The sequence below is a fragment of the Vombatus ursinus genome, unplaced genomic scaffold, assembly GCF_900497805.2.
Source record: "Vombatus ursinus unplaced genomic scaffold, bare-nosed wombat genome assembly UNPS02014812.1, whole genome shotgun sequence".
NCBI classification, from domain to species: Eukaryota; Metazoa; Chordata; class Mammalia; order Diprotodontia; family Vombatidae; genus Vombatus; species Vombatus ursinus.
Genome location: NW_020954590.1, coordinates 84,573,304 through 84,601,254, shown reverse-complemented (window position 1 = coordinate 84,601,254; position 27,951 = coordinate 84,573,304). Strand labels below are relative to the sequence as shown.

At 36.3% G+C, this 27,951-nt stretch overlaps 1 protein-coding gene across 1 annotated transcript; it reads left to right on the top strand.

The window, feature by feature from the left end:
• Positions 1 to 182: 182 nt before the first annotated feature.
• Positions 183 to 26,082, top strand: LOC114054238 (gamma-glutamyl hydrolase-like). Its single transcript, XM_027877417.1, has 9 exons — positions 183 to 407; positions 3,015 to 3,129; positions 10,026 to 10,076; positions 16,550 to 16,634; positions 18,055 to 18,193; positions 20,078 to 20,184; positions 20,277 to 20,367; positions 23,710 to 23,847; positions 25,895 to 26,082. The coding sequence occupies exons 1-9, from the start codon at positions 305 to 307 to the stop codon at positions 26,014 to 26,016; spliced, it is 951 nt and encodes a 316-aa protein (XP_027733218.1). The 5' UTR covers positions 183 to 304; the 3' UTR covers positions 26,017 to 26,082.
• The last annotated feature ends 1,869 nt before the right edge of the window (positions 26,083 to 27,951 follow it).

Below are 27,951 nucleotides of genomic sequence, written 5' to 3'. Positions count from 1 at the left end.
ACACACACACACACACACACACACACACACACACACACACACACACAGAGGCTGGAGATTAGAGGGTGATGATGACTGGGGGGGTGTCCCTATACAGCAGTATCCTCGGAACTACATTTCCCATGGGGCAATTCTCCCTCCCTCTAGTTTCTCGGCAGTTGAAAAAGCTTCCGATGTGAGCCGCCGCCCAGTGTTGGAGAGAACCCCGGCACTTGCGGACGCTCTCTTGCACCGATCCCAGTCTCTCGCTGGTCCACCTGGGGAGAAGCCACTTGCGTGGCGGAGGAGGCCTGAGAGACGCGCGATGGGGAGCCCTTGGCAGCGTCTGTGCGCGCTGGGAGCTGTCCTCCTCTGCAGCGTCAGGGGCGAGCTGTTCGAGGAGGGCAGCAACGACAGGCCCATCATCGGTAAGAGGAGGGGGGTCTGGGCGTTGGGGTGTGCGTGTGTGGGGGGCTCAGCCCTAAGGGTCCAGGGCAGGAGGAGGAAGAGGGATCCTAGGAATGTCGTAGGAGTGAGCGCCCGAGTCCAAGGACGTGCTAGACATCGCCCAGCCTGCCCAGCCTGCCCATCCCCGGGTGTGTGGGGTGTGAGATAGCAATTTGGAAGGAACAGAGTTACTGCTCCATCATCAGTCCCTCCCATGCTTTAATTTACCACCCAAGGAGCAATGCTTGACAGTGTAGACGCGGCAGAGTCCTAGCGTCTAGCTGCAGATTGTGGAATAGCTTATTACTTGTTCGCTCCCTCTGGGATCGATCTTGGCCAAGACTTGGAAAGGCAGACTCCGCGTTTTCCGGCTGAGATGTAGAAGCCAAGTATCATCACCTCTAGAATCACGCTGGTCCTACAGCAGCCTAATGAATGTCAGCTTTAGTTGATGCTGCAGACACTAGCCTTGTGTGAGCCTTTGTGCCTGATCAGACTCATGGGATCATTGATCTGGAACTGGAAGGGACCTCAGGGGCCATCTAGCCCAACTCCTATTTTACTGATGTTTTTACTTGCCCAGGTTATAAAAATAGCCACCTTTAGAGGAGGTCTTTGAACCCCTGACTTTGGTGGCCAGTAGTTAATTTTCCTTTGTGTCATACTGTTGGCTTTAGAAAACGTTAGAAAACTTCATTTTCCTTATTTTAATTAACATACTTGTCTTGTGAAGAGGACTTAGCTGCCGTATGAAAAGTATCTAGCTACATCATTAAGACTTCAAATACTAGCCCTGCTACTTGCTAGCTGTGTGACCTTTTGGAAGTTATTTAACCTCATAATTTAAGTTATGAGTATAATTGAAGTTATATAATTTCAATTTAAATTAATAATAAATTGACTTTGATTTATTCATCTGTAAAATGAGGAGACTGCAACAGATCACCCTAAAGTTCTCTTTTGTCTCAAAATTTATGCTCGTAGAAGCTGGACTCTTGTGATCTGAAATATGCAGAGTCATGTTGTTTTCATGTTACAGATAAGGCAATTTAGACTCCAGAAGTTTGGGACTTGTCCAGATCATGAAAATAGTAATCTTAAGAGGTGGGCTTTGAACTCCTAACTCTAGGGGCCAGTGTGTCATACTGTTGGCTTTAGGAAATGTCAGAAAACAGTCATCCCCAGCATCGTTTCCTTGCCTGCCAGGCCTCTACAATCAAACAACTAGGAAGTACTCTTGATTCCCATGTTTAGAGATGAAGAATGCTTCTCTAGAAGGACCCAGGGTGGGCCATTGGGAGCTAGATACATGGAGGCCACAAGGAGCACCAGTGAAAAAAGGGCTAGCGCTCTTCTTGGAAGGTGCTGGGGGAAACAAAGGTTCCCCAGGCTGATCAGCTTCTTGAGGAAAGCTTCCACTTGGTCTTTATCTAAATTTGCCCACCACATGCCCGTTCTTAATGGCCAGCACAATTAGCAGAGCAGATGGCAAGGCCTCTGTTGTCATCAGTGTTCATCTTGGTCATCAGAACCTTCACCTTCTGCTTTGTCACCCTGGACACTAATAGTAGTATGAGAGTTCCTGATACTATAATGTCCTAGGCAGACTGGGTGTAGGAGCTGGCCTACTGGGGCTGCCCTGGGCCACCCATGGCAGTCTGTAGAACCTCAAGAAAAAGATGTGCTCAGTAATATTGAGGGAACTTCCTAGAGATGTCAGAAGCCAGTAATCTGAGGACCAGACTTTGAGCCATCTCCCTACTGTGCAAGCCTGCTAGATTAAATGAGCAGAGGAACCCAGGCCACCCTGCTTTCTCCCACTACCTCCAGCCCAACCTGGCTTACAATTTTGACCTGTTTACTAAAGTTACTAGAGAGGCCTGAGCACTTGTAGAGTATTAGGGCTAGGTGACATTAATGCATTCCCTTGGTAGAGAGCGTTTATTGCCTTTTCAAGTAGTGGAAGTACAACAGGGGCTTTCTTGTTAGGGTGGATGAGGCACTGGACTAGGAGTTAGGAAAACTTGAGTCCAATCCACTTGAGACACTTACTGTGTGATCTGGGGCAACTTGCTTTACTTCTTTGGGACTCAGCTACCTTATCTGTCAAATGGTGGGGTTGGATTCCGTCTCTAAGGCTCCTTCCAGCTCTAAATCTACATGCCTGGGGTTAAGACAACAGAGTAGCCTTGGTCTTGTTACTACTACTCTCAGGGCCTTAGGTTTTTATCCTTGCATTGAGATTGGACTATGTGATCTTTCTGACTGCTTCTCTCCTTATGATTCTGTGAAGAAGGAAGCTGATGGCACTAATCAGCTCTTGGCCAAATTTGGACCTCATTTCATTGAGAATTAGTATTCTTAAACCCGTTGATTTCTGAAACACTGCCCTGACCCCTTACATAGCTTCTGATAGTCCTCCCCTTTAATCTACCTATTTTGCATACTTGAGACTTTATGTACTTAGTTCTGTGAATAAAAATAACTATGGGATTTGTCTTTTTTTTTTCTTAAATAAAATTGAGCTGCTGTAGCAAAACAGGCTGTTGCTTGAAATAACTTTTTTTTTTCTTTTGGAATACTTATAGGAATATTAGCACAAGCTAACCATAACAAAAATTTCAAACAACATGGAGAGTATTACATTGCTGCTTCATATGTAAAATATCTGGAGTCTGCAGGTGCAAGGGTTGTGCCAATCAGGTAGAGTGTTTGCTAACTTTATACTGTCTATAGAAAGTACTATGCTTTGCTTCTAAAATTAAGATCATCGTGTAATGGTGGTTCTACTCTTCTGACTAAGACTTGTCATTTTTGAGGATTTTTTTCTGTTCCAATGTTATGATATCTAATTTTGTCTATGAACATCATGGCTACATCCTTTAACAGGAAGTTTTCTTAGCTTCTAAAAAAGGTGTTCAAGTAACAGAAAGGGTTAGGATAGGGCACACACATAGAGAAAATAGAAAAGGAATGAAATGTTTTCATAAAAAGGACAAGCATTAAAAAGTAATTGGAGTTTTGTATAAAAAATTCATTTAAAATGGAACAAAAGAAACTACTTTAAAAAAAAACACTCCTATAACATATCAGAACAAAGAGATCCTTCACTGAAAGGAAGACACAGAAAATTTACATATGATTTTTCAAATGAATACTTTGTAGCTTTTGCTTCCTTCCTAGTCATGGTCTTGCTGATGCATAATGACCTGAGTTCAAGCTGTGTGACACTAGGCAAGTCACTTAACCTTTCTGTGCCTCAGTTTTTTCATCTATAAAATGAGGGAGTTGGATTTGATGACCTCTAAAATCCTCTCCAGCTTAAATCAGTGGCCTAGGATAGACTCTCATAAGATGAAAACTAACTTGGTGGTTTTACTTTACTTGGTAGGGCTAAAGGATATCTTTATCAAGAAATTAAAGAACAATTTCTCCACAAAAAAAGGCTGTTTAATATTTGATTTGCCTCAGTGATCTAAAATGTTCTAGAATGTCCCAGAATATTCCACTAACTTAATATACATTCCCCTGAGTTATAGTTATATCTCAGGCTTTTGTTATATTGCATTGTTTTTACATCATTTTGTGAGGATATGCTATCCTGAACAGAGTTTAAGTGATTTGTCTCATCTTTGCTGCTGAAAATGAAGGATAGATTTCGTTTCAGTTTATCAAAGCTTTGCAAATAGTTTCTAGAAATTTCTCAGTCATTTCCCCTTCTTTATGCTGCCACCTGTCTTGGGAAATTAAAATGTTCCTCATTTTACAGAATAGAAGTGTTCTAAAATAGGTTTTAAAGTATAAATACATTGTCCCATTATTTTGTATTAAAAATTGGAACTATGATTTCATTGGCAAAGAATTAAAAAAAAATTTGGTTCAGTATGTTTCTACCTTAAGGTAGGCTCACTGTTAGTATGCTTCACTTCTGATCATTCCTTCCAAAGATTTTTGATATATTTTGTTTAATATTCAGGTTATTAATATATAATAAATAATAATATAGTTCATAATAAAGTTCAGGTTATTAGTGGTTTTATTGATGTCTCTGCTTTAATTTTTGTAAGGTCTTATTATGTAAGATGCCATTATGAGGAGAGGAGATACTATGTTCTATACATATGCATATATGTGTATACTATGACACATATACATATACACACATATATACATATTCATATGAATATATAAGTGTGAAAACTAGAATCTATAAAGGAACTCTTGAAGGGGAAGTCCTGATCCATGAGTCAATAATCTGAAGCCCCCTGGAAACAGTGGAGTAAGGCTGAGAAAGGGTGTCCACTGTTTGACTGGCCTGGGCTCAGGGTGTGTCTGTTATCTCTGATGACCTATGTCCAGAATTTTCTGGAACAATCTGAATTTCAAACATCATCTCCACAAGCTTTCAAAATGTCCTCAAAATTCCATTGTTTAAATATTAGACAAATAGTGACTTGAGGGTCAGCAAACATGGTAAAAATTAAAAAGGAGCAGAAGATGAAGAATCCCAGGGTGAAACAGCATTGAGATAACAACTACATGTGGATTCTAGCCCATATTATCCCTGTCTATAGGTGAGTGGTACATTTGTATGTGGTGAGTGTGGTGTGTTTAGGATAATGTGGTATGACAAAGTTAATATAAGCACCCACACAATTGTGGCTAAGCACAGTCCATTGACCATGTGTCAGACACTATTGTCTCATTACTGTTATCTACACCTTATCAATGAGCAGGGAAAGGAAGGAGGGAAGCAACACCCTGAAGGTCTGAGATACCCACAACTTTGCTAAGCAGAAAACAGAATTCTCAATGGAAAGGCCAGGCTCAGGCTTGCAGATTGAAGATCCTTTGTCCTGGTGCCTCATAATCTCCACAGGCTAAGCAACCTTTCTCCCAGTGTAGAGCACAGTGCAGAGATGCTGACTAAGCTAAATAACTCCATTGCAGACCTTCATAAGCAGCTAGAGAATTTACTTCAGACTGATCACTTCAGAGAGCAGAGATCAAAGGTGAGAAAGAGTTTTTAAGGTCAGAAGTTAGAATTCTTAAGGGAATGAGTAAAGGGAATGACTAATTTTCTTGAGGATTGAAGTCTGGAGAGGCAAACTTCAAGAAGTCAAAGAGGAATGGTGCTTTTGTTTGGTGGGAGCTAGGAGCTAAAATGGAGGCCCTTCCCACATTCATGACCAGAGAGTAAAGAAGAGATAGTTGAGAGGGAGCTAGCTCTTAATCAAGGCAGGAAATCTTTTATCTAGAGTTTTGGGTTGGGAAGTAGTTTCTAAAAGGACTAAACAACTACAGCCCGACAAATAGAATTGGCTAGAAACTGAGAACTCCTTTAATATGTAGGTGAGATAGGTTTGAACCATCTGGCTCTGCTGATAAAACCTAATAGAAGTAAGAAGTCTGACTGAGAGAAGAACTAGGAGAGAACAAGGTTCTTGTTAGTTTTTAGTTGGTATTAGTATTAATAGTAAAAAGCAAACATGGTGGCTGTTAGTGTCCATGGAAGCATGAATGACTGCCAAGATTTCCAAATACGTCAGTTATCCCCCCTGAATGTTTCCTTGTAATACTTAGGGACTAAGCTTTCTTTTCAGGAAGCTTGCCTGCTGTAGGGGAGGAAAGGTCCTTCTTGACAGCAGATTTCATTTTGAACATGCAGTTCAGAGAAGGGGGTGGTGGCTGCCCCTATAAACCACCAGCAAGCTTCATTTCTCTAAATTCAGGGATTTGTAATTGAGAAATGGTAAAAGGCCAAAGAAAAGAGCAGCAGGGTCATGGGTGGTAGTTGGGGGAGGAGAGGGTTGTGCTGTGGCCCTAGCATCACAAGTATACTGAGTACTAATATATTATATCCTGAGATATGCTGTTAAAGATTTCCACAAATTTTTGTTTCTGTAGAGTGGGCATTCTTTATTCAAAGTAAACATGTATCTATTCTGTAATATATCAACAAAAATTCTTCTGTAAATACATGCAGTCTACTAACAGAATCCTGTCTACTTAAAGCTAACCTAGTTTTTATCATTATCCTTAATTAAATATTTACAAGATGTGACAATTTCTTCATGTGCTCAATGAATATGGGCTCCTACTTTTTAAGTGCTAAGCAGCATGGCATAAGAGAAAGAAAGTAGGACTGGGGGTCAGGAGAATCCTGGGTAGCAGTATATAAAGATGGATTGAAGTGGAAAGAAGTTGAAATTGGGGGTGGTGGGAATCAATTTGAAGATTTTTGTAATAATTCAGGTGTGAGGTATAGATCAGTTTGAGAGACATTATGGGGGAAAATCAGTAGGACTTAGTAACTGGATGTAGGAGGAGTAGGAAAAATAGGTTAAGGTTGGCTTTATTCTCAGGCTGACTGACTGACTGAATGAAAAAAGATACTAATTGTTTAGATTCTAGGAACTATACAAAACTGGGAATACAAATAAAAAAGCAAGGCAGATCCTGCCCTTACGAAGCTCACATTCTACTATATTAAATGTGGTGATGTATATCTTTTTCTTTTTTAAAAAAAATTTCATTTTATTTATTTGTTTTTAGTTTTCAACATTCACTTCTATAAGATTTTGAGTTCTAAATTTTTCCCCCTTCCTCCTTCCCTCTCTCTCCCCCTTCCCCCCTCCCCAAGAAGGCATTCATTCTGATATAGGCTATATATATGATCATATTAAACATATTTCCACATTAGTCTGTTGTAAAGAAGAATTAGAACCAAAGGGAAAAATCATGAGAAAGAAGAAACAAAAAAAAAAAAAGAGAGAGAGAGAGAGAGAAAATGGTATGCTTCGATCTGCATTCAGACTCAGTTCTTTTTCTGAATGTGGATAGCATTTTCCATAATGGGTCTTTTGGAATTGTCATAGATCCTTGTATTGCTGAGAAGAGTTAAGTCTCTCAAAATTGGTCATGATGATGTATATCTTAACAAGGCTCCGGGTTCAGTCATTATCGATCTGAAAGCATTGGGTATCCTTAACTCATTTCACTTTTTTTTTTTAATCAGCAAGAGAGAAATCACTGCTGGTGAACAGAGCTTAGGTTTCTTCTTGTTCAGGTGGCTTGTGAAGAGCTGGGATTGTAGGCAGGCAAGTGAGCATCCCTGAGGTGTAGTGTTAGCCCCATCTGGACTTCCCTTTCCTTTTCTGTGCTCTGGACTTACTTTACCTCTGCTGATGGGCCAAACTGCTCTCACCAGTCCTTGACTAACCCAGCCTGGCCACTCCTTTTCCTTTGGTTCATCCTAAGAGAAAAGCTGGCCTTTGTTTTCCTTTTTTTTTTTTTTTAAACTAGCATCCGGGACAGCTAGGTGGTGCAGTGGATAGAGCACTGGCCCTGAAGTCAGGAGGACCTGAGTTCAAATCTGGTCTCAGATCAAACCCTTGACACTTACTAGCTATGTGACCCTGGGTAAGTCACTTAACCCCAATTGCCTAAAAAAAAACCCAAAAACTAGCAACCAAGGGCAAGGTAGTTGAATAAAGTAACACTTACAGAGTACATAATGGTTGAATTTATAGGACATGCAAATCTTATCCTAAGGTAACTTACCTGACTGTACATGTTAGCATAATTGTCCTTGGCAAATGGGTCCATGCTCCCAACTAGTTGGTGTTTGGCATGACTATCATGTAACCCTTCTGTGTTCTGTCAAAATGAACTTCCCACTATGTCCATTCCCTAGATCTCATAGTAAACTACCAGCTTCCTTTTTTTCACCCAATGTTTCTGTTCCTCTCAAACACTTTACTTCCCTCTGCATACTTTATGATCCAGCAACACCTGCCTTATTGATGTACTTTGCACAGGGTCCTCCACCTCTGACTCAGTGCCTTTTCACTGGCTGTCCCCAGCTCTTGTAATCCTTTCCCTCCTCAGTTCCACTTACTGTGGAGTCAGCTCAAAGTCAGCTCAAACCACACTTTTTGCAGGAAACATCTCCTGGTCCTTCCCACTTTTGCCTTCCCTCTAATATTAGCTTTTATCTACTTAGTATATGTCTTAACTGTACATAGTTGTTTGCATTTTGTCTCTCTAGTTAGAATATGAGCTTCTTGAAGTCAGAGACCACGTTTTTGTCTTTCTTTGTATCCCCAGCAGTTAGCACAGTGTCTGATGCATAGTAAGCACTTAATAATAATTATAATTATTATAGCTAACATTTATATAGTGCATACTATGTGTGAGACACTGTGCTAAGTTGCTTTACAATTATTATTTTATTTGATCCTCACAACAACCCTGAGAGGTAAGTGCTATTATTATCCCCATTTTACAGTTGAGGAAACTAAGGCCTACAGAGGTTAAGTGATTTGCCCATGGTCACACGACACTGTATCCACTGTGCTACATAGCTGCACTTATAAATGGCTGTTGATTGCTTGATACATAGCTCTCTTCATTTCCAAACTAGGGAAACTTTTTTTTAATATAGCTATATTACATATATAAAATTAGACACAAGAAATTTCCAATAGTAATAAAACATTCATATAGTACCTCAAGCTATATAAAACACTCTGAATAATAACCTTATGTGAGAGAGAGTGAAAGCATTTTTAGCCTCATGTTACATATGGGGAAACTGAGTCTCAGAGAAGTTAAATGATATCTTGGATCACTTAGTTGATAAATATCATTCAGGATATATGGACTTCCTTAGTCCAAGTCCATTGCTTTTCCACCAAACTATGCTACTCTTCATGTTTCTTCACAAAGCTTAACAAATATTAACATCAGTATTCATAAAGATGATTTCATGTGTGAATACACAGGAATGCAGCAGATATTATTTTTCTTAGTTTGGAAAAGAATGGCTTCAGAACTTTGAAAGTGGAGTGGGGATAATAAACACTTTAAATGCTCTAAATTTATATTTTGCCTGGATTTTTAATGATTGCACTCATCTTTCTTTCTCTAACACAAAGTGGTGGAAAGCACACTAGGCTTGGATGTAAAAGCCCTGATTTGAATCTTGGCACTGCCTCTTAGGCTATGTAACTATGTGACCTTAGGTAGCTACACTCTCAGTCTTAGTTTCCTCATCTGTAAAATGGGGATAAGAGTAATATTGGTGTTATTTACTTGCCTCATATGATTTTTGTGAGGTTATGTGGACACACAAAAGATTTGTGATTTCATTGAAATAAGAAACTGCTAGTGTGGGGAGTCTTTTCTCCATTGTAGTTAACAACTTGCCTGTGATTTATTAGATGAGTTCTAATTAACTGCAATACAGTTAAATCACTTTCTTGTGATCACATAACTAGTAAGTGCCATGAGCTGTATTTGAATTCCTATCTTCCTGACTCCAATCCCAGCACTCTATACCCTGAGTAGTGAATAAAATGTTACATACATGATTTATATAAATTTCATTTTATTCATATAAATTGTAGTTTAATCATAATTATAAGTTCACTAAATTATAAATACATGTATGTGTAGGTATATCTGTGCATGTGTATATACACACATATATGTGTACGTTACTTTGATTTTTAAAAAGCTATTATTTTAGGCATGTAATTATAACATTAAAGTTTCAAGCAGATTTACCCTGTCATTATTTTTGTTGTTGGTTTCAGATTAACACTTTCAGATGAAGAATATGATAATCTCTTCCAGTCTATCAATGGGTAAGTTACAGGCTTGTATGTAACACACATATATAGAGACACATGTACTGTGTATGAAATAATTATTGCATAAGTACTGGCATATGTGTATAATGTACATATAGATATACATACACACATATGTATATGTGTATTTATGTGTAAATATGTGTGTTTATATGTATATATATGTTATACACACACACACACACACAAATATATATATACATACATACTCTACTTTGGCTATAATCACTTTCCTTTAGGGGTTTCTTAGAAGCCACATGGTGTAGAGGTTAGGGATCTGGCCTCAGAGCCAGGAAAATGTCGTTTCAAATCCCACTTCTGCCATGTAATGTCTGTGTGGACCTCTCAGTGCTCTGGGCAGCTTTCCAAGATTAAACACTGCAGAGAAGCTTCTCTTTTTGCATTGATAGAGGAAAGGAGTTTCTGATAACAGCAAAAACACAGGTCTGGTCCCTATCCCTATGGTATGGTTGTCATTATTTCCTAGATATGTCTAGTGGGCAGTTTAAACATGTCTTTTTTTCTTGCTTTAGAAAGTTCTCGGAAGAACATAATGATACTATTTTTTAACTGCATTGTAAAACCAGCACGTGATAGACTTGAATATGCAAGATAAACTCCATAGAGGCTGATTTTTTAATCTTAGATACTATACCTCTAAATACAGTAACTGACACAATTATTCAGATGTCATTGAGAAAAAAAGCATGTAAACAATTTAGCCAATTACTCTCAGCTATACAAATATAGCTCTTTGTTAATTATTTATACTATTGCTATAACAATATAATCTTTTTTTAAAAAATAAATTAAATCAAGATGCAAGGCTGGATTTAAAAGAATACAAACAAAGAATACAAGATAGTTCCATCTTTCACTAAACTCAATTACTAACAATCAGTATTTAAATTCTGACTTTTCTTTCCATGAGAAAACTTTTTCTTTCTTTTTATTTATATAGAGGGTTTCCAGGCTTTGAAATTAACTTAATCCACTGCTTATCCAGGTCTCTCAATGAGATATTTATAGCTTAAGTATTTAAAGCCTTCACAGATTTTCTTCTGGTATCTGCATGACTTAAAAATCATTGGTAACATGGCTTCCTTATACTGGTGCTCATCTCCTGTTATTTACCTAGTCCCTCTAAGAGATCTGCCTTGCCATTCTCAGGGAAGGTCTCAAATGATTATTTCTTACTCCTGCTTATTACTGAGTCAACTTCCTTTCCCCCTTCCTTTATCAAAACTTATTTGTAATTGAATCATTTTTGTATTAAGCTCTTTAGCTTTCTAATACGCTGAAGGTGGCCCCTTCCTTAAAGGGATCTGATTTTCTATAGATTCCTTACATTTGAACTTCTCAAAGACTTTGCATGTTAACTAATTGCTGTAAATTGTCAGTTTCCCACCTGGAAGGGATCCGAACTATTTGAGCAGGCTCAGGATTATACCTTCATAGATCCCATCTTGCTTCCTCACACATCAGTCATGATTGGTAAGTAAGGAATGGAGGTCACTCATACTGATTGACCTTCCTGTTTCTTGGACATATACCACCCCTTTCCCCTTACCTGCTTAAATATGGGTAATGAGGGCAGGAACTTATAGCTAGGGATTTATTTGTGATTTTTCTACTGCCAAGTACTGTCTGTGGCATATGAGCATGGATGGAGTATATAGACAGTAGGAAAATAGGATCATAGATTTAGAGATAGAAGAGAACTTAGAGAGCCTCATCATTTTACAGATCAAGTAACTGAGGCCCAGACAACCGACTTGCCCAAAAGGTCACTCAACGACAGAGCCAAGGTTTAAACTGAGATCATCTCACTCCAAATCTAGTGCTACAGAAGACAAAATGATAAATAACTCCTAAATACTTTATCCAATCTTCCAGATTATACCTAGTATCAGATATACTTTTTGTACTCATTAGAACCTGTAATAATTTCCCCATGACTTTCACGACAATACTTAGTGTGCTATGCTATGTATGCTAGAGCTATTGCTATGATTTATCTCTATATATTTCCTTTAATTATCTTCTAGACTCTAGAGATGAATTGAAAACAATTTGCAAGTGGGCAGAATTGATTCTGCAAATAACTTATTTAAAGAAAAAAATACAGTTCTAATCTCATAAAAACAAACAAGCATCATGGGACCTCATATCCTTTACAATTATAGTCCTGTGACTGTAAAATTTAGTTTTGCTGTAGAAAATCATTTATCTGTTCCTTCTTATATTTCATCATGAACACCTTTAATACTCATGTAGATCATTCTCACAAATACCTTCTGGAGATTACAAAGTTGATGGTGTTTGGGCCAGTTAGTGATGTCCTCTTGATCACTTCTCTTTGGTAAAAATTCCCTCTGTGATAGAATGAGACATACATTTTTTTTTGTTATGGCCAATGTGGGAATTTATTTTACTTGACTGTGCATACTTGTTAAAAGGGTTTTGTTTTTCTTTTTTTCTAGTGAGGGAGATGAGAGGAAGAGAAAATAATTTAATTGAGGGCAAATTAAGTAATAAAAAAAGAAAGATTTTGGCCAAATCATGCCTCATATACTTGCTAGCCATGTGACTCTGGGGAAATTATTTAACCTCTTTAAATTACTTAACTTATGAGGAGGTTAGATTCAGTGACTTCCAAGGCCTCTTCTAGCTCTAAATCTATGATCCTATGATTCCTTCCATGCTTTTAAAATTGTATTGTCTCCATAACAGAATTTTCCAGTGTCTACTTGGTCTGAAATTTTAATTTTTGCCTTCTGTAGTGCCTTGTAGGTGTTGTTGAATTCTCACATTTCTTTTTTTCTTCTTTTCAATTTGTTTCCAAATTTTACGTCTTCTTAATAATTTGTAACTTAATTAAGGTGGCCACCATTCACACACACATGTGTGCATATGTATATGTGTGTGTATAATCATATCTAAGTCTATACCTATATTTATATATGGGTGCCAGCAGTTTTCAGATTTTGCCACTAGAATACTAAGGGTCAGATGTGCCACAAAAGATAGCATAAAGGGAAGAATTAGTTTTTACATCAATGTACTTACATTTATAATAAATGCTGTATGTACTTTTGACAGATGTCCTAAGTTAGTATTGCCTCAAAAGTGATTTGTTGCAGATATTAGGATTGAATGATGAGATCTTTTGATTCCCAATTCTAGTTTTATATCTTCATTATCTTAAAGAGTGCTTCATGATTCTTAAAATTAAAACTATTTTGAATTTGCTTTAAAAATAAATATTTGTCACAAGGCTGAGAGTAAGATGAGAGTTGCTGTGAAATTGTGTCCAAGAAGGGTTAATAATCAGTTGATTTTTTGGGAGAGCACCAAGAGAGGAAGCACCAGAACAGAAAGAGATCCCAGGGGATCCCTGAACTAGCACTGGGAACAGGACCAGGTGCCATCTGGAAGATCTGTTACCCATTACCTAGCTGTGAATCACATATCAGGGGTGGAAAAGAGCAGCCTCCATTAGGTATGAAGCTCTTGCTAAGTCCTGAGTGCAAAAGAAATTCCTGAAACTTAGTTCTACAGCTTTAAGTAGAGGAGCAGATTGGTGACTCAATTCTGACCTTTAGCTCAGCACATTAAGCTAGCAGTGGCTGAAGATCAAGACCAAGAGGGAGCCAGCAGTTCAGTTGCTTTGAGCAAGCAAAACCTCCCAGTGGGCTGACAGTGATGGAGTCCAACAACAGTCTGCTGAAACTCAACTGCACACAAGCCAACAGATCCAAACCTGGTTCAGGAACTTCCATGGCTTATTAAGGAGGGCAGTGAACAGACCTCTCCCTGGATCCCATCATTTTGGAGGCATTGAAAACTTGCATGCCCCAGACTGAGCTGTGGAAACAGCAGAAGCTCAGGCCAGATATCTCCTCTCCTTCCCCCCCCCTCCCCCGGCTGAGCAGAGATCACCAACAAAGTCCAAAGTGAAGAAGTAGACTGAAAGAATGAGCTAACAAAACAAGAACTTGACCATGAAGAACATCCATGGTGACAGCTCAACATACCAACAGAGAAGACAATGGCTTGAAAATGTCTACAAACAAAGCTTCAAAGAAAAACGCAGATTGGGCACAAGCTTAACAAGAATTAGGGAAAAATATAATTTTAAAAACCAAAAAAGAGTGGTAGAGGGAAAAATGAGAAAATAAATGAGCTAATTGAAAAAGTTATAAAAAGAAGATAAACAACTTGGTAAAAGAGATACGTAACATTAACTAAAGAAAATAACTCCTTTAAAATTAGAATTGAGGGGCAGCTAGGTGGCACAGTGGATAGATCACCAGCCCTGGAGTCAGGAGGACCTGAATTCAAATCCAGTCTCAGACACATAACACTTACTAGCTGTGTGACCTGGGCAAGTCACTTAACCCCATTGCCTAGCCCAAAAAAAAAAAAAATTAGAATTGACCTAGTGGCAGCTAATGACTCCATGAGACATCAAAAAATAATAAAACAAAGTTAAAATATTGAAAAAAAATTTGAAGAAAATATGAAATATCTCATCAGAAAAACAACAGCTGGGAAATAGATCAAGGAGAGAAAATTTAAGAATCTTTAGACTACCTAAAATCCACAAACAAGAAAAGAGCTTAGATATCATATTTCAACAAATTACAAAGGAAAACTGCTCAGATATTTTAAAACCAGTGGGCAAAGTAGAAATTGAAAGAATTCACTGATCACTTCCTGAAAGAAACTCCAAAATAAAGACTCCCAGGAATATTGTAGCCAAAATCCAGAACTCCAAGGTCAGCAAGAAAATTCTGCAAACACCCAAAAAGAAGCTAAAGTCAGGATCACACAAGATTTAGAAGGCATGATCATTGAGGAATGGAGGGCTCAGAATACAATATTCTAGAAGTCAAAAAAATCTAAGATCATAACCTGGAATAACCCACCCAGCAAATGGGGGAGGGGAAATGACTATTTAATGAAATATAGAGGACTTTTAAGCATTCCAAATGAAAAGACCAGTGCTGAATAGAAAATTTTACATTTAAACACTGGACTCAAGAGAAAGCATTAAAAAGTAAATATACATGCAAAATCAAAAAAGAATAAAAAAGGTTAAACTGTTTACATTATTATGTGGGGACATAGTATATGGAACCTCTTAGAACTTTATTATCACCAGGGGTCTTAGAGGGAATCTAATGATCTGAGTGTAATTCTATTATGTTTGAATGATCTCAAAAGAAAAATGGAAGAATAGGGAAGAGGAATGCACTGGGAGAGAGGAGAAAGGAGAGGAAGAATGGAGAAAATGATCACATAAATGAGACACTCATGGGAGACTATATACAATAGAGAGGGCAATGGGGGTGGGGAGTGGGCAACATATGAACCTCACTGTCATTTGAACTGGTTCAAGAAGAGAAGACTATATATACACACACAGTATGGTACAGAAATTCATCTTACCTGACAAAGAAGTAGGAGGAAAAGAGGTTAAGAGAAGTGGGGGATGGAGAATAAGAGAGTAGATTAAGGGAGGCAGAAGTCAGAAGCATAGACCTTTAAAGAGGGGATAGAGTTAAAAAGAGAATTTATAAGTATGATAGAAAAAGATGGAGGGAAATATACAGTTAGTAATCTTAACTGTGAACATGTATGGAATGAACTCACCCATAAAATGGAAGAGAATATCAGAATGGATTAGAAACCAGAATCCAACAATATGTTGTTTCAAAGAAACATACTTGAAACCAAAATACACACTACATAGAATTAAAGTAAGAGGTGGAGCAAAATCTACCAAGCTTCAGCTGAAAACAATCACTTCATTTTCCTTAAGGTTTCTGGACTTTTAGATTTTCACACTTTCCTAATTCTGAATTTCTATCCAATCCTTTGAATGTATTTATTTTACGGCCACTTTTTTATCAAGGTATTTAAAAGACCCAATCTAAAGTAGTTTCAGGTATAAAGATATGAGAATATAACTGTAGCTCTCACATGAATAAGTTTCTTTAATATTCAAAGACTTTTTATATTAAGAGGCAGTGTGATATAGTAGATGGAGCCCTGGAATTGGAGCCTTGGATTTGAGTTCTACCTCAGACACTTCATATATCGGTAACTCTTGACCAATCAGTTAATCTCTCTGGGCCTCAGTTTCCTGATTTGTAAAGTGAGGGAGTTGGATTTGATGGTTGCTTCCAGCTTGACATCTCTGATAATTTAAAAAGAAAAGAAGTAAAATACTGTTGTTTCTGAATAAGAATTTATTTGTAATTACAAACTTCTTAGATAACACTAATGTCTTCATTTTCATATAAACTTTGCTATACTGTGAATTTTAACTACACTTCACCTGTGACTTAATATTTCCTTTATTCCATATGTTTATCCTTACTACAAATTTTACTTATTAAGTAAATTGTCTATTTTCTGTGGAAAAAAAAAACAAACAAACATTTGATATTGGATTTCAGGATACTTTTTCCTGGTGGAGGTGTCAATCTTCAGTCTTCAAAATATAGCTATGTAGCCCGACTGTTTTATGACAAGGCCTTGAAGGTAATCTTCAATTGATCTTTCATTTCCAGATTATAATAGTCCCGACTCTTCCCCTCCCCCCTCCATTGGTCTTCCTGCCTCTACTCTTTCTTACATCTTCTCTTCCCATCCCTAAATGGATTTTGTATACCACCTTCAGATTAATCTGTTAGAAATATTGCTTTGATCATGCTACTCCCTCCTCTAAAATATTCAGTGCCTTACTATTGCTATCTGGATTCATTTTAAATTCCTTAACTTTAACATTCAGGTCTCTTCATAGTCTGGCTCTAACTTCCCTTTCCAACTTCGCCTTCCATTGCTTCTGTAAATCCCACGCTCCAGCTAAATGGCTGTACTTGTCCGTGCTTGAGCTTCACATAACTTCTCCCTCTCAATGTATTTTCTCATGCTGTTGTTTTCTGTATCAGAAACGCATTCTCTCCAACCTTCATCTTTGTCTGGCCAAATCCTACCCATCCTTAAAGCTCAGACCAATTTTTACCTCTTCCATGAAGTCTTTTATCATTCATGTAATTTCTTCCTCCTCTAACTTCCTGTAGAATTTTATTTGGATCACTCATGATGTGCTTACCTTTTCCTGACTTAAATTATACAGATGTCTCATTTTCTCTACTAAGCTACTTAAAGTCCTGAATTCTTTTTATACATATCTCTTTTCTCCTTTAGCACTTTGCATATTTTATATGCTCAGAAATTTATTGAGTGACTATCCGTGAGTGAACTTGAATTTTTACAAATGCAATAATTTAAAATGTAATAGAAAAAAATTGCTACTTAAAGGAACCCTATCGATAACCATTTTGTAAAGTAAGTAATTAGCTTTGGTTTTTCTCTTGTGTAAATTCAGATGTATATACAGTAAAACTTTCATTAACTGGCCTTCAAGTATTTTTTTAAATGAGAGGCTCAACAACTTGTGATCCTACATTTAAAATATACTAATGTAAAGGCTTTTGACTAGTGATTCCCAACCTTTTCAAGTATGAAGATTCTTTTTTGATATAAATATATTTGTGAGTCCTCATATGGTATTAGTGGTGTTTATATCCACTGATTGCTAGATTACTTCCTGACCAAAAGCTACTCTGAATTCAGTATTGTTTTTAGATGATTTGTATTTTACTGTGAATAATAACAACTAGGTAGCATTTGAAAAATAATAATATACATATGCTGTAACATTATAAATAAATATATTTATTATCTATAGGAAATGTGTTTGCACATTTATTAAGCTGAATCATACAGTGACCTAGCTTCCTTATAGCTCCTCAGAAGTCCATGGATCACATATTGCAATGTAAGCTTTAGACAAAAGACAAGATTTAGAAATCACCTTGGAAGACATCTTATGTGTTTTATTGCCTTCGAGGTTAGTACATAAACTTAGTTTCTTTTTTTCTTTCTCTACATAAAGGCTAATAAAGAAGGAGATTATTTTCCCATTTGGGGAACATGCCTTGGATTTGAAGAGCTTACTGTTTTGACCAGTGGGGAGTTATTACTAACTTTAACCAAGACTAGTGGAATTGCTTTGCCATTAAACTTTACTGAAGGTAGGTTTTCTGTTGTTAAAGATTCCTCCATATGCAATTATTTATCAAGATCACTAAGCAAAAATTATCGAAGGTATCCTTTTTTATTCTCTCAGGTCACAACATGTTACTTGAGTGAGGTGGTAAGTTGTTTTTTTTTTTGTAGATGAATAAGTATTTTTGTACTCCTTTGGAAAAATGATCTGAAGATCTTTGGGAGTTTTAGAAAACATTATTTACAGAAGGACAGTAGTATGTCTACTACAGTATAATATACTACAATAGATCTCAATTTTTTCAAATGTGAGGACCTCTTTTTAACATCCCCAAATTTTTTAAATTCTCATGTTGATATTAATTGTAGTATTGGCATCTGTTGAGTGAAGAAATCCATGACAAGCTACTGTGAATTGATTAATGTTTTTAAATGATTTTTATATTTGATTTATCACACCATTGTATATTTGAAAAATAATGATACAGGTAAGCTTGAAACATTTTTTTGTTCACTCTACAGAAAGTATGATTCCTTCTTTTTTATATTGAATAATTCAGTGAGATAGGTTCTTTTAAATAATACACTACCCCCTCCCTCTATTCATCTGATGAGAGATGATTTATGGTTAACTGTTAGGAATCACCTATTTAGAGGAGGGATTTTTTTTTTTTAGTGGCTAGTATTTTTTCCATGAAGATTTATAATTTCATTTGTATAGGGAATTCCCAATATGGAAACTCTCTCCACTAAAGGAGGTGGTTCCCTGGGCCTCTGAGACGTTAAGTACTTTAGCCATGGTCATATGATGAGTATGTATCTAAGGCAAGACTTAAAGCCAGATCTTCCTAATGCCACAATTATACCTTGCAGTTAGGATAGGAGAGTTTTCTCTTTATGAAACTTAATTTCTGTTTCTTTCCCCTGTTCTACTCTCAAAAGAACCAATAACAGCGGCTATAGCAATATTTTGGATAAAATTAAGACTATATCTGTTTATTTTTGTATGTGGGTATTTGTGTGCCTACGTATCTGAATGAGAGAATGATCTATGGAGAAAAAAGGTTGCTGTTGTATCAGTCTTTCATGACTAGAAATGCATAGAACAGGAATGAGACTGGAATCTGGAAGGAAAGGTGTGATAGTTGATGTAGGAATGGCAGGAAGTGATTTGTATTGCTCATTGACAATTTATCTAGCCTCTTCCCACATTATATTTATGTATGTAATTGCATCTGTTACATAGTGAGTAACTTCATTGATTTGGTGTGCTTATTGAGAAATAAATGGAAAGATTTGAACTAGATGAATTTTGATATCTCTCTGGCTCTAAATCTCTGATCTTATGATCCCTCTGAAATAATTTCTTGACTTAGGTAGACTTTTCTCTTGAGTCTAAACTAATATGATGAGCTTGCTCAGAAAACGTAGCAATGTTGGTGAAGAAGGTTAGATATTAAATATGACTGGGGTTTAATGAGATTTTCCTGGTAATTTTATTTCACTTTGAAGGTGATTTACTTTTTCTTACATTTTTAAAATAAATATATAGCTGTTTCTTTTGAGCCTTATAACAGCTTTATGAGGTAGGAGTTCCTAGTATTATTGTTTCCATTTTGTAGATGAGTAAACTGAGGCTGAAGAAAGGTAAGTGACTTGACCAAGGTCACACAAGTAGCACAATTCAAATCTGGGCCTGTCAGACTCCAAGAATCATTTATTCTCTACCCATAAGTCCCCCTTCAATTAGATTTTTTTATGGGACACATTTTGTCTTTGATTTGAAACATCTGAATATTAGCATTTAGTCCTTATTCATATTGACCATATTCCAATAATGTTATCTCTGGATTGAACACAAATGACACTGGTGAGTTTTATTCATTTATCTTTTCTTTTTTTCATTTCAGCTGTAAGTGAGAGTAGGATGTTCCAGAATTTCCCTAAGGACTTGTTACAGGCATTTGCAACAGAACCCCTAACTTCAAATTTTCATACGTGGAGCCTTTCCTTGAAGGTACTCCAATTAAAAAAAAATAATAAAGAAAATGAGTTTAGTCTCAACTGTAGAAAAAACAAATTGTAATTTAAAAAATCTTTATGCCATAGAATTTTACTATGAATAAGAAGCTAAGTGAATTTTATAATGTTTTGTCTACAAATACATATGAAGATGTCGAATTTATCTCCACAATGGAAGGTATGTGCATGCATTTTATTTCACTTTATTTTACAGTTAACATATATACTTTCTTTCACCTAATATTTTTTATAGTTATACAGCATTATTCTGTATTGGTCATAGTTGTTGAGCCTTAAGAATAGACTTGTCGCTTTTTGGATTGTAGAGGAAGTGTGAGATGAGGTTGCACCCTACGTTGGGGTCAGAGAAGTGCTTGTATTTGATATCACTCTCATTGTTAATCTTTTCATAGTCATTTACTTGATTCAGTCTTTAGAAGGAGTGGTGAATGTACTTAATTTGAGAAACAGAGAGAAAGAGGGGAGGGAGAGAGAGGGGGAATGATAGAAAAAGGGAAGGAAGGAGAGAGGAAGACAGAGGGAGGGAGGAGAAAGAGGGAGAGAAGGGAGGAGTGAAGATTAAGGGTGACTAGAGAAAGAAAATAGCAGCTGATTAAAGGAAGTAGGAAAGAAGGGATAAAATGGAATGAGCATTTTGGTGTATGTGCCTTTGGATATGTGTCAAGTGAAGAAGAAGCATGTTAACCTCCTTTTTAATAATTATTTTTTCTGGGTCTTAGAGCATAGGTTGGAGGAGGATGGCATAGGAAGCAGGAATATCTCAATTAATTTAAAAGTGTAATACATACACTTTAATAACATTTATTTATAAATTCTTAATATGAAAGCCTACTTTGATACCTCATTTTAGTGTAGAGGTGACCCTGGATTCTCAAAGACTATACCAGTGGAAGATAAGTTCTGGAAAGGCTACCATCTGTAAAAACTACAAGTACAGACCCAGTGATGGATTAAATGTCTGTTTTATGAGTAATAGCCTAAGTTTGGAAAGGCTCATTGTCAGAAGGTTCATTACCACTAGGTGGGGGAGAACCATCAATGGGGTGAGTCAATGGAGGGGAGTAATTATGTTAAGAAGATATGTAAAGTATTGACGTACCTTCAAAATGAGGGTGCAGGACTTTGAATTTTCTGAACAGGAGTGAACAAGCATTTATTAAGTGTTTGTTGTGTTCCAGGTACTGTGCTAAGCACTGGAGATGCAATGAAAGGCAAAAACAGACAATATGCAAACAACTATGTACAAACAAGATAGCTATAGATCAGAAGGGGCTATCATTGCTAGCATTAAGAGGAACTGGGGAACGTTTCTTGCAGAAGGTTGAATTTTAGCTGGTACTTGAATAAAGGAAGCCAGGAGATAGAATCAAGGATGAAGAGCATGGAGAGAGGTGGGATGGACAGATGGTAAAAATGCACAGAGTTGGAAGACGGAGTGTCTGATGCAAGAAACATCAAGGAGGCCAGTGCATGGGTGGTATAAAACTCAAATGAGATCATGGATGTGTACAACATTTTGCAAACCTTAAACAACTATGGAAATGCCATTTATTATTATTAACCTCCCATCACCAGGCTTCCACTCTGATGGTAACTTCGTTCCCTGAGCCTCCTACTAGACTCCAGCTGAACACAGGCAGTGTTTATAAAGCAGTGTAGGGTGTGCTGGTAAATGTTAAAAACCAGGCTGGGGAGGGGGAGGGAAGGGGAGGAAATGTATGCACATACACTTTTAAGTTCAGTCTGCATTATCAACACTTTCTTAAGTCTAGACAATTGACAAAGGAATAAAGTAAGCCTTGATTTACAGTGAGTGCTGATTTTTGAGGTGTAAATGCTCATGCAAAATATTTAACAGTGGGTTTTCACTTAGAGTTGGTTCTATACCTCTGGGCCAGTGTCACTGGACTGCAGAATATATAAGGGTGAGGAAGATCTAAGAAGACTAGAAAAGTGGAGAAGACAGTTTATGGATGGTTTATATTTGAACCAGGAGGTAATAGGTAGCTACTGGAGCTTAATGAATGAAGTAGTATATGTGTGACATGGTCAGACCTGTTCTTTAGTAAGATTACTTTGGTAGCTAAGTGGAAGATGGAGGCAGGTAAACCAACCAGAGGGTCTATGGCAGTAATCCAGATGTGAGGAGATAAGGGCCTACATCAGGGAAGTGACAGAGTCAGAGACAAGGAGGCATATTAATTAGAGAAATATTAATCTAGGATTAACTATGAATTATATATGGAGGAGGTAAGAGAAAGTGAGGAGTCAAGGATGACCCCTAGGTTGTGATCCTGAGTAATTGGGAAGATGGTTCTTTTGACAATAATAGGAAACTTAGGAAGAGGGAAAATAATGAGTTCAGTTTTGGATGTACTGAGTTTAAGATGTCTTTAGGACATCTAGAGTTCAAAGAGGTAACATTCTCTCTCCATCTGATGTATGTGTATATGTGTGTGTGTGTGTATGTATGTATGTATGTATGTATGCATATACTACCTAACATCATTGAGCCATGATAAACCAGTTAAAAAGAAGTTACCAAGAGTGTCTAGCACAGTGCCTTGAAAATAATAGGTGCTTAGTAAAATATATTGCTTTGATTCAACTTAAGGGAATTATAGATTTAGAGCTGGAAAGCGATTTAGGGGGTCATCAAATTCAACCCCCTTATTCTTCAGAAGAGGAAACCGAGGCTCCCCACGTTGAGTGACTTGTCTTACACAACTAGTAGGTGTCAGAGGTGAATTTGAACCTAAAACCTCATGATTCCAAGTTATATTCTCTATTTTATATAAGTAGATGAAAAGGAACAAAGTAGACAGTGAGGAGCAATAGAATATATTTGTGTAGATTTAATGAAATACATGATTAGTTATCATACTGAGATGTAATCTAACAATTAGAGTTTATTTGTACTCTGCTTATTGGTAAAGGAGCACCATACCAAATATATTGTGAAAAGTTGCATTTTTATAAAATATTTTGTTGCCAATTTCAGGTGCCCTTTTATTTAGCTGAAACTCTCAAAATGTGGTGTATCAGATGATTGCAGACATTCTATTTATATATTAAAGTATGCTTCTTCAACACTTTGAAAGATCCATGAAGTCACTGGTATGGGTGTTGTCTGCTCTGCTTTAGTAGACTGTTCTTTGAATTGCCATAGCCACAAAAATTCGTCACTTGCTAGCCAAGGAATTGCAGTAATGAACCCCTCCAGATTTTACTAGGATGACCTTGAGAAGGCAGACAGACAATCTGTCTCTAAGTCTGAACTTGAAAGCTTTTCAAATTTGGGAAACCCCCACACTTACATTCCACTGACATGGCCTTCTAGCACCCACGATCACCTCCATGCTACCATGAAGCATTGATTGGAATAAGACTTTATCGTAGGTGCATGTAAAATAATCACTTATAGAGATTAAATTTGACTAATGTACATAGCATCTTAATGCGTTTTATCATCAATTGTGTTTTTTCTTTTTAAATCTAGCATATGACTACCCTGTTTATGGTGTCCAGTGGCATCCAGAGAAGAGTGCTTTTGAATGGAAGAATTTAACGGGTATAGCCCATACACCAATGGCTATTAAAACTTCATTCTACATGGCATACTTCTTTGTAAATGAAGGTAAGAAAAATTAGTTTTGTAATTCTATATTTATGGAAATTTCAGGTAGAATCAGGAGTGTGCTAGAACCAGCTCAGACCTGCTTGAGAGAGCTGATTATTAAATTTTCAGAGTGAGCCTTTACACCTTGGAAACTGACCAAACTACAAATCAGGGCTTGATTTATTGTTTTGTTGATTATCTAAACTTAAGGAAGTGATGGAGAAATATTTGTAATGCAGATTAAACTTAGAAGTGTGTCTTCTGTGCATTTTTTTTCAGAGAGCTAGACATTAAACATTTACCAGCACCACTAGGTCAAATGATTCCTTATAAAGATATGTAGAAGTTTCAGAAATGACCTAGGAAGAAAAAAATCTGGAGGACAGCTGAATAATACAAAAGTCCTATTTTGAGGAGTAGACATACTAATAAAAATAGGGAAATTTATTTTGCTAAATAACATTATATCATTTTGCAAGTTCTGCTAATTCCTTGAACAGTAGCTTTGATATTGTCTTGTTTTGTTCATTCCTTAAATACGAGTATAAGATTTAGAGGTATGAGGGATGTGAGAGGTATACACATGCTTTCTAACTATTCTTTTTTGACAAGATAAAAATCTTTGATGGGCCCTCTGAAAAAATTGAATATTATTCTTTTAAGGCATTCCATAAACTTAATTTAGATGCAGATAATTGTGACTTTAAAAATCTTTCCCAGAAGGCCTTAGAGTTTCTTAACCTGTATTGAGTCACAGACCCCTTTGATAGTCTGGTAAAATCTATGGATCTCTTTTCAGAATAATGTTTTTAAATGCATAAAATAAAATACATAGGATTACAAAGAATACCAATTAAGCTGAAATAAAGATGTATTTTTTTTTCCTACCCAACTTCAAGTGGCCTGTGGAATCCAGGTTAAGATCTTTTGTCTTAGAGAAAGCTAATATGAAGTGATTTGTACCCCCGCTCCTCACCTTGAAGTAGTGTTTATAATTGCAAGTGACGATGGTATTTGGGTACAAATGGGCGATTATGTTTTTAGTTTAATGATTTGAGTTACACACGCATTTAGGAAATTAAAGAAGGTTTGCATTATAGACAGAAATGAATGGAATTATGAGGTTCAAGTGAAAAATTTTGTAGATTTGTAATGTTAACATTCTCTTTTGGACTGTTTGCAAAGCTGCCTTTAGTTTTTGTTTGCCATCAATAATTTTGCTTATTCTCTGAGCGTAAGAATTAATCATAATTAACTCTATTATATATAGATTTGTGCTAAGAGGAATTGAAAGTTGTTTAATACAAAAACCCAATTCTTTTTTTTAAAAAGTGTATTATTCCAAAGTGAGTGGCATAGAGAGTGTGGCTAGGAATGAAAGACTTCCTTGTTATTAAATATAAAGGAGCAAAGTAAAGGCTGTTTAATGGATATTTACATGATAGATGACTTTACTTGGTCTTCATATTACATTCCTTCTTCCTAAGAGAATTAAAATACTTATTATGCTCTTGTGTTTTTCTTCCTGGTAGCTTACTTACTAATGAAAGTCAAACTTCAATCTAGAGCCAGGCAAAAATAGCTACTTATGTACCTGTAATCAACAGAAATCAGTAGATGAGAAGAAAAACAAGGAGCTCTTTTATTTGGAAGGTTAACGAAATATTTATTTTTCCAGTTGAGAAGTGATATGCTTGACAGTGTACTGGTAAATGTTTAACAAATGACTCCGGAAAAAAATACACTTATGACATATTTTAAGTTTAATCAACTTTAACATTTAACTTTAACTTCCTTAGGTCTAAACAATCAATTAAATAATAATTCAAGCCCTGATTCTTAGTGTTTGCTGATTTCCAAAACATAAAGGCTTGTAGCTGGAAATTTAACAATTGTGTCTCTTGAACTGGTTTGAACTGCTGCCCGCATGCTCCTGAATATTCTAAATATTATTTTCTTGTAAGAACAAGCATTTTAAGAAAGATTGTGGGAAAAGATGATTTTTTTAAAATGATACTAATAATTAACATGTTTTCTGTATATTTCTTTTTTATATAATTTTTAGCTCGAAAAAGCCACCACCATTTTGCAAGTAAAGATGAAGAAGCTAAGGAACTGATTTATAATTACAGTCCTGTTTTCACTGGGGATAAATCTTTATTTCAGCAATGCTATTTTTTTGATTGAATTTTGCTAGAACCACAGTGATTTGTTAATGGAGTCATTAAAGTATTGCTATTCATGTCTATGGCAGTAAAGGAGTCAGGTCATTTTTTTCCTTTTATGTCATTTTGTTCTGTTTTTGCCTTTGTAGACTTTCTCTGACTAGGTTTCCATTCAATGCGATGGGACTTCTAGATCATACTTTGGTGTATTGAATCAGCAGGTGTAAAATTCCATTGTATTTAAAGAGATGGCAATATTCTTCCTGCTTTCTTCAAATTAGAAAAAAATAATAATATGGCTTATTGAAAATGTAGGAAAGGATCTTTACTCTCATGAATGAAGGAGAAATTCTGTAAAATATCACAGGTGATTTAATATCATCTGGGTAGAATAATTTAAACTGTAAACATTATTAATATTTCTGTGAAGAATAGTAATTAGTTGGCAAGATTAAGTTGTTTTTTTTTAAATCTTGAGACTTAAGCAAAATGGAAAGAAATTTAAATTAGTCAAGTGAGCACTTGCTTATCATGGATGGTACCAAACCTTCTGGAGTGATTTTAGATGAGTTGCTATGCATTTTATATAAGACCTTAGACTCTATGCCACATCTCCTAATGGGAGAAGGGAAGAAGCAGAACTTACAAATTAACAGTTTATAGACAACTTAGACCTCTTTTTGGAGGCAATCAGGGTTAAGTGACTTGCCCAGGGTTACATAGCTAGTAAGTGTCTGAGGCTGGATTTGAACTCAGGTCCTCCTGACCTCAGGTCTGGTACACAATCTACTGCACCACTTAGCTGCCATGATGATGTGGGCTTTTTTTCCCCTTTTTTAAAAATTTAATTTTGTATTTTGTTTTTTCCCCCAATGACATGTAAAAAGAATTTTAACATTCTTTTTTCAAATTTTGAGCTCTAAATTCTCTTTCCCCTCTCCCCACCCCCCAACATTGAAAAGCATTTTGACATAGATTACACATGTGTAGTCATGCAAAACACATTTCCATGTAAGGATGACTTAAACTTTTAAACAGAACAGATGAGTCAGTGTATTACCTAAGAAAATCATGAGCCTGATTTTTCCTTCTTCATCAATTTTCCATTAACATGTTACAGTCCAGCTAATAAAAAAATCAAGAAATGGCCATTGTGACAGCAAACTAAAAAAATAAGTCATTGCAGATTTCTTCAAATGTACCATCTTATCGTCTTGTAAATTCAGACTAATGATTTAACTAGTTAGTATTCTCATGGGAAGAACAAAGAACAAATTCATGAATTCAAGTTGTAGGATTGTAGATGGAGTGGCTGAGGTCATGTCAGTGTCCTTTTTCCATTTCTGTTATCAAGGATAATCATTAATTTTAGCAATGATAGCTTGCCTCCATGGGGCCAATGAGATTCCTCCAATGAGATTAGGCTTCTAGATTATAACTTAATGTATTGCATTAGCAGATGTAAAATGCCATTATAGAGAGGACAATATTCTTCTTGCTTTCTACAAATTAGCACAAAAAACAAACAAACAAATATGGCTTAACCAAAATGTAGAAAAGAATTTTTACTCACATAAATAAGGGAGAAATTCTGTAAAATGTCACAGGTGATTTTATCATCTGGGTAGGATAATTCAAGGTTTAAACATAATTAGTTTATGTCAAGTCCAATGAACTAGTTATTAGTGCTTATCAATGTATTTATAATAATAGGTTTTAATGTACAAACTGAATTTCTGGCATGTAGCATTTCCCTTGAAGAACCTAGGCTCAAACTTCTTTATTGAGACAACTATAAACAATGCACCAGATCTTCCCTAAACGAACAAATCATTGTCCTTGATAAAAGAAGTATATGTCTTTAGTCAAACATTTTAACTTGAGTCGCTGCTAATAGTTCTTCATTTTTTGCCATAATGTATATATATATATAATATACAATATACATAATATATGT

Bases quoted from the DNA above. Each gene is read 5' to 3' on its own strand.
- LOC114054238 (XM_027877417.1), top strand. From the start codon at position 305: ATGGGGAGCCCTTGGCAGCGTCTGTGCGCGCTGGGAGCTGTCCTCCTC. The intron at 10,077-16,549 runs GTAAGTTACAGG...ATTGGATTTCAG, and splicing joins CTCTTCCAGTCTATCAATGG to GATACTTTTTCCTGGTGGAG. The intron at 23,848-25,894 runs GTAAGAAAAATT...TATAATTTTTAG, and splicing joins ATACTTCTTTGTAAATGAAG to CTCGAAAAAGCCACCACCAT.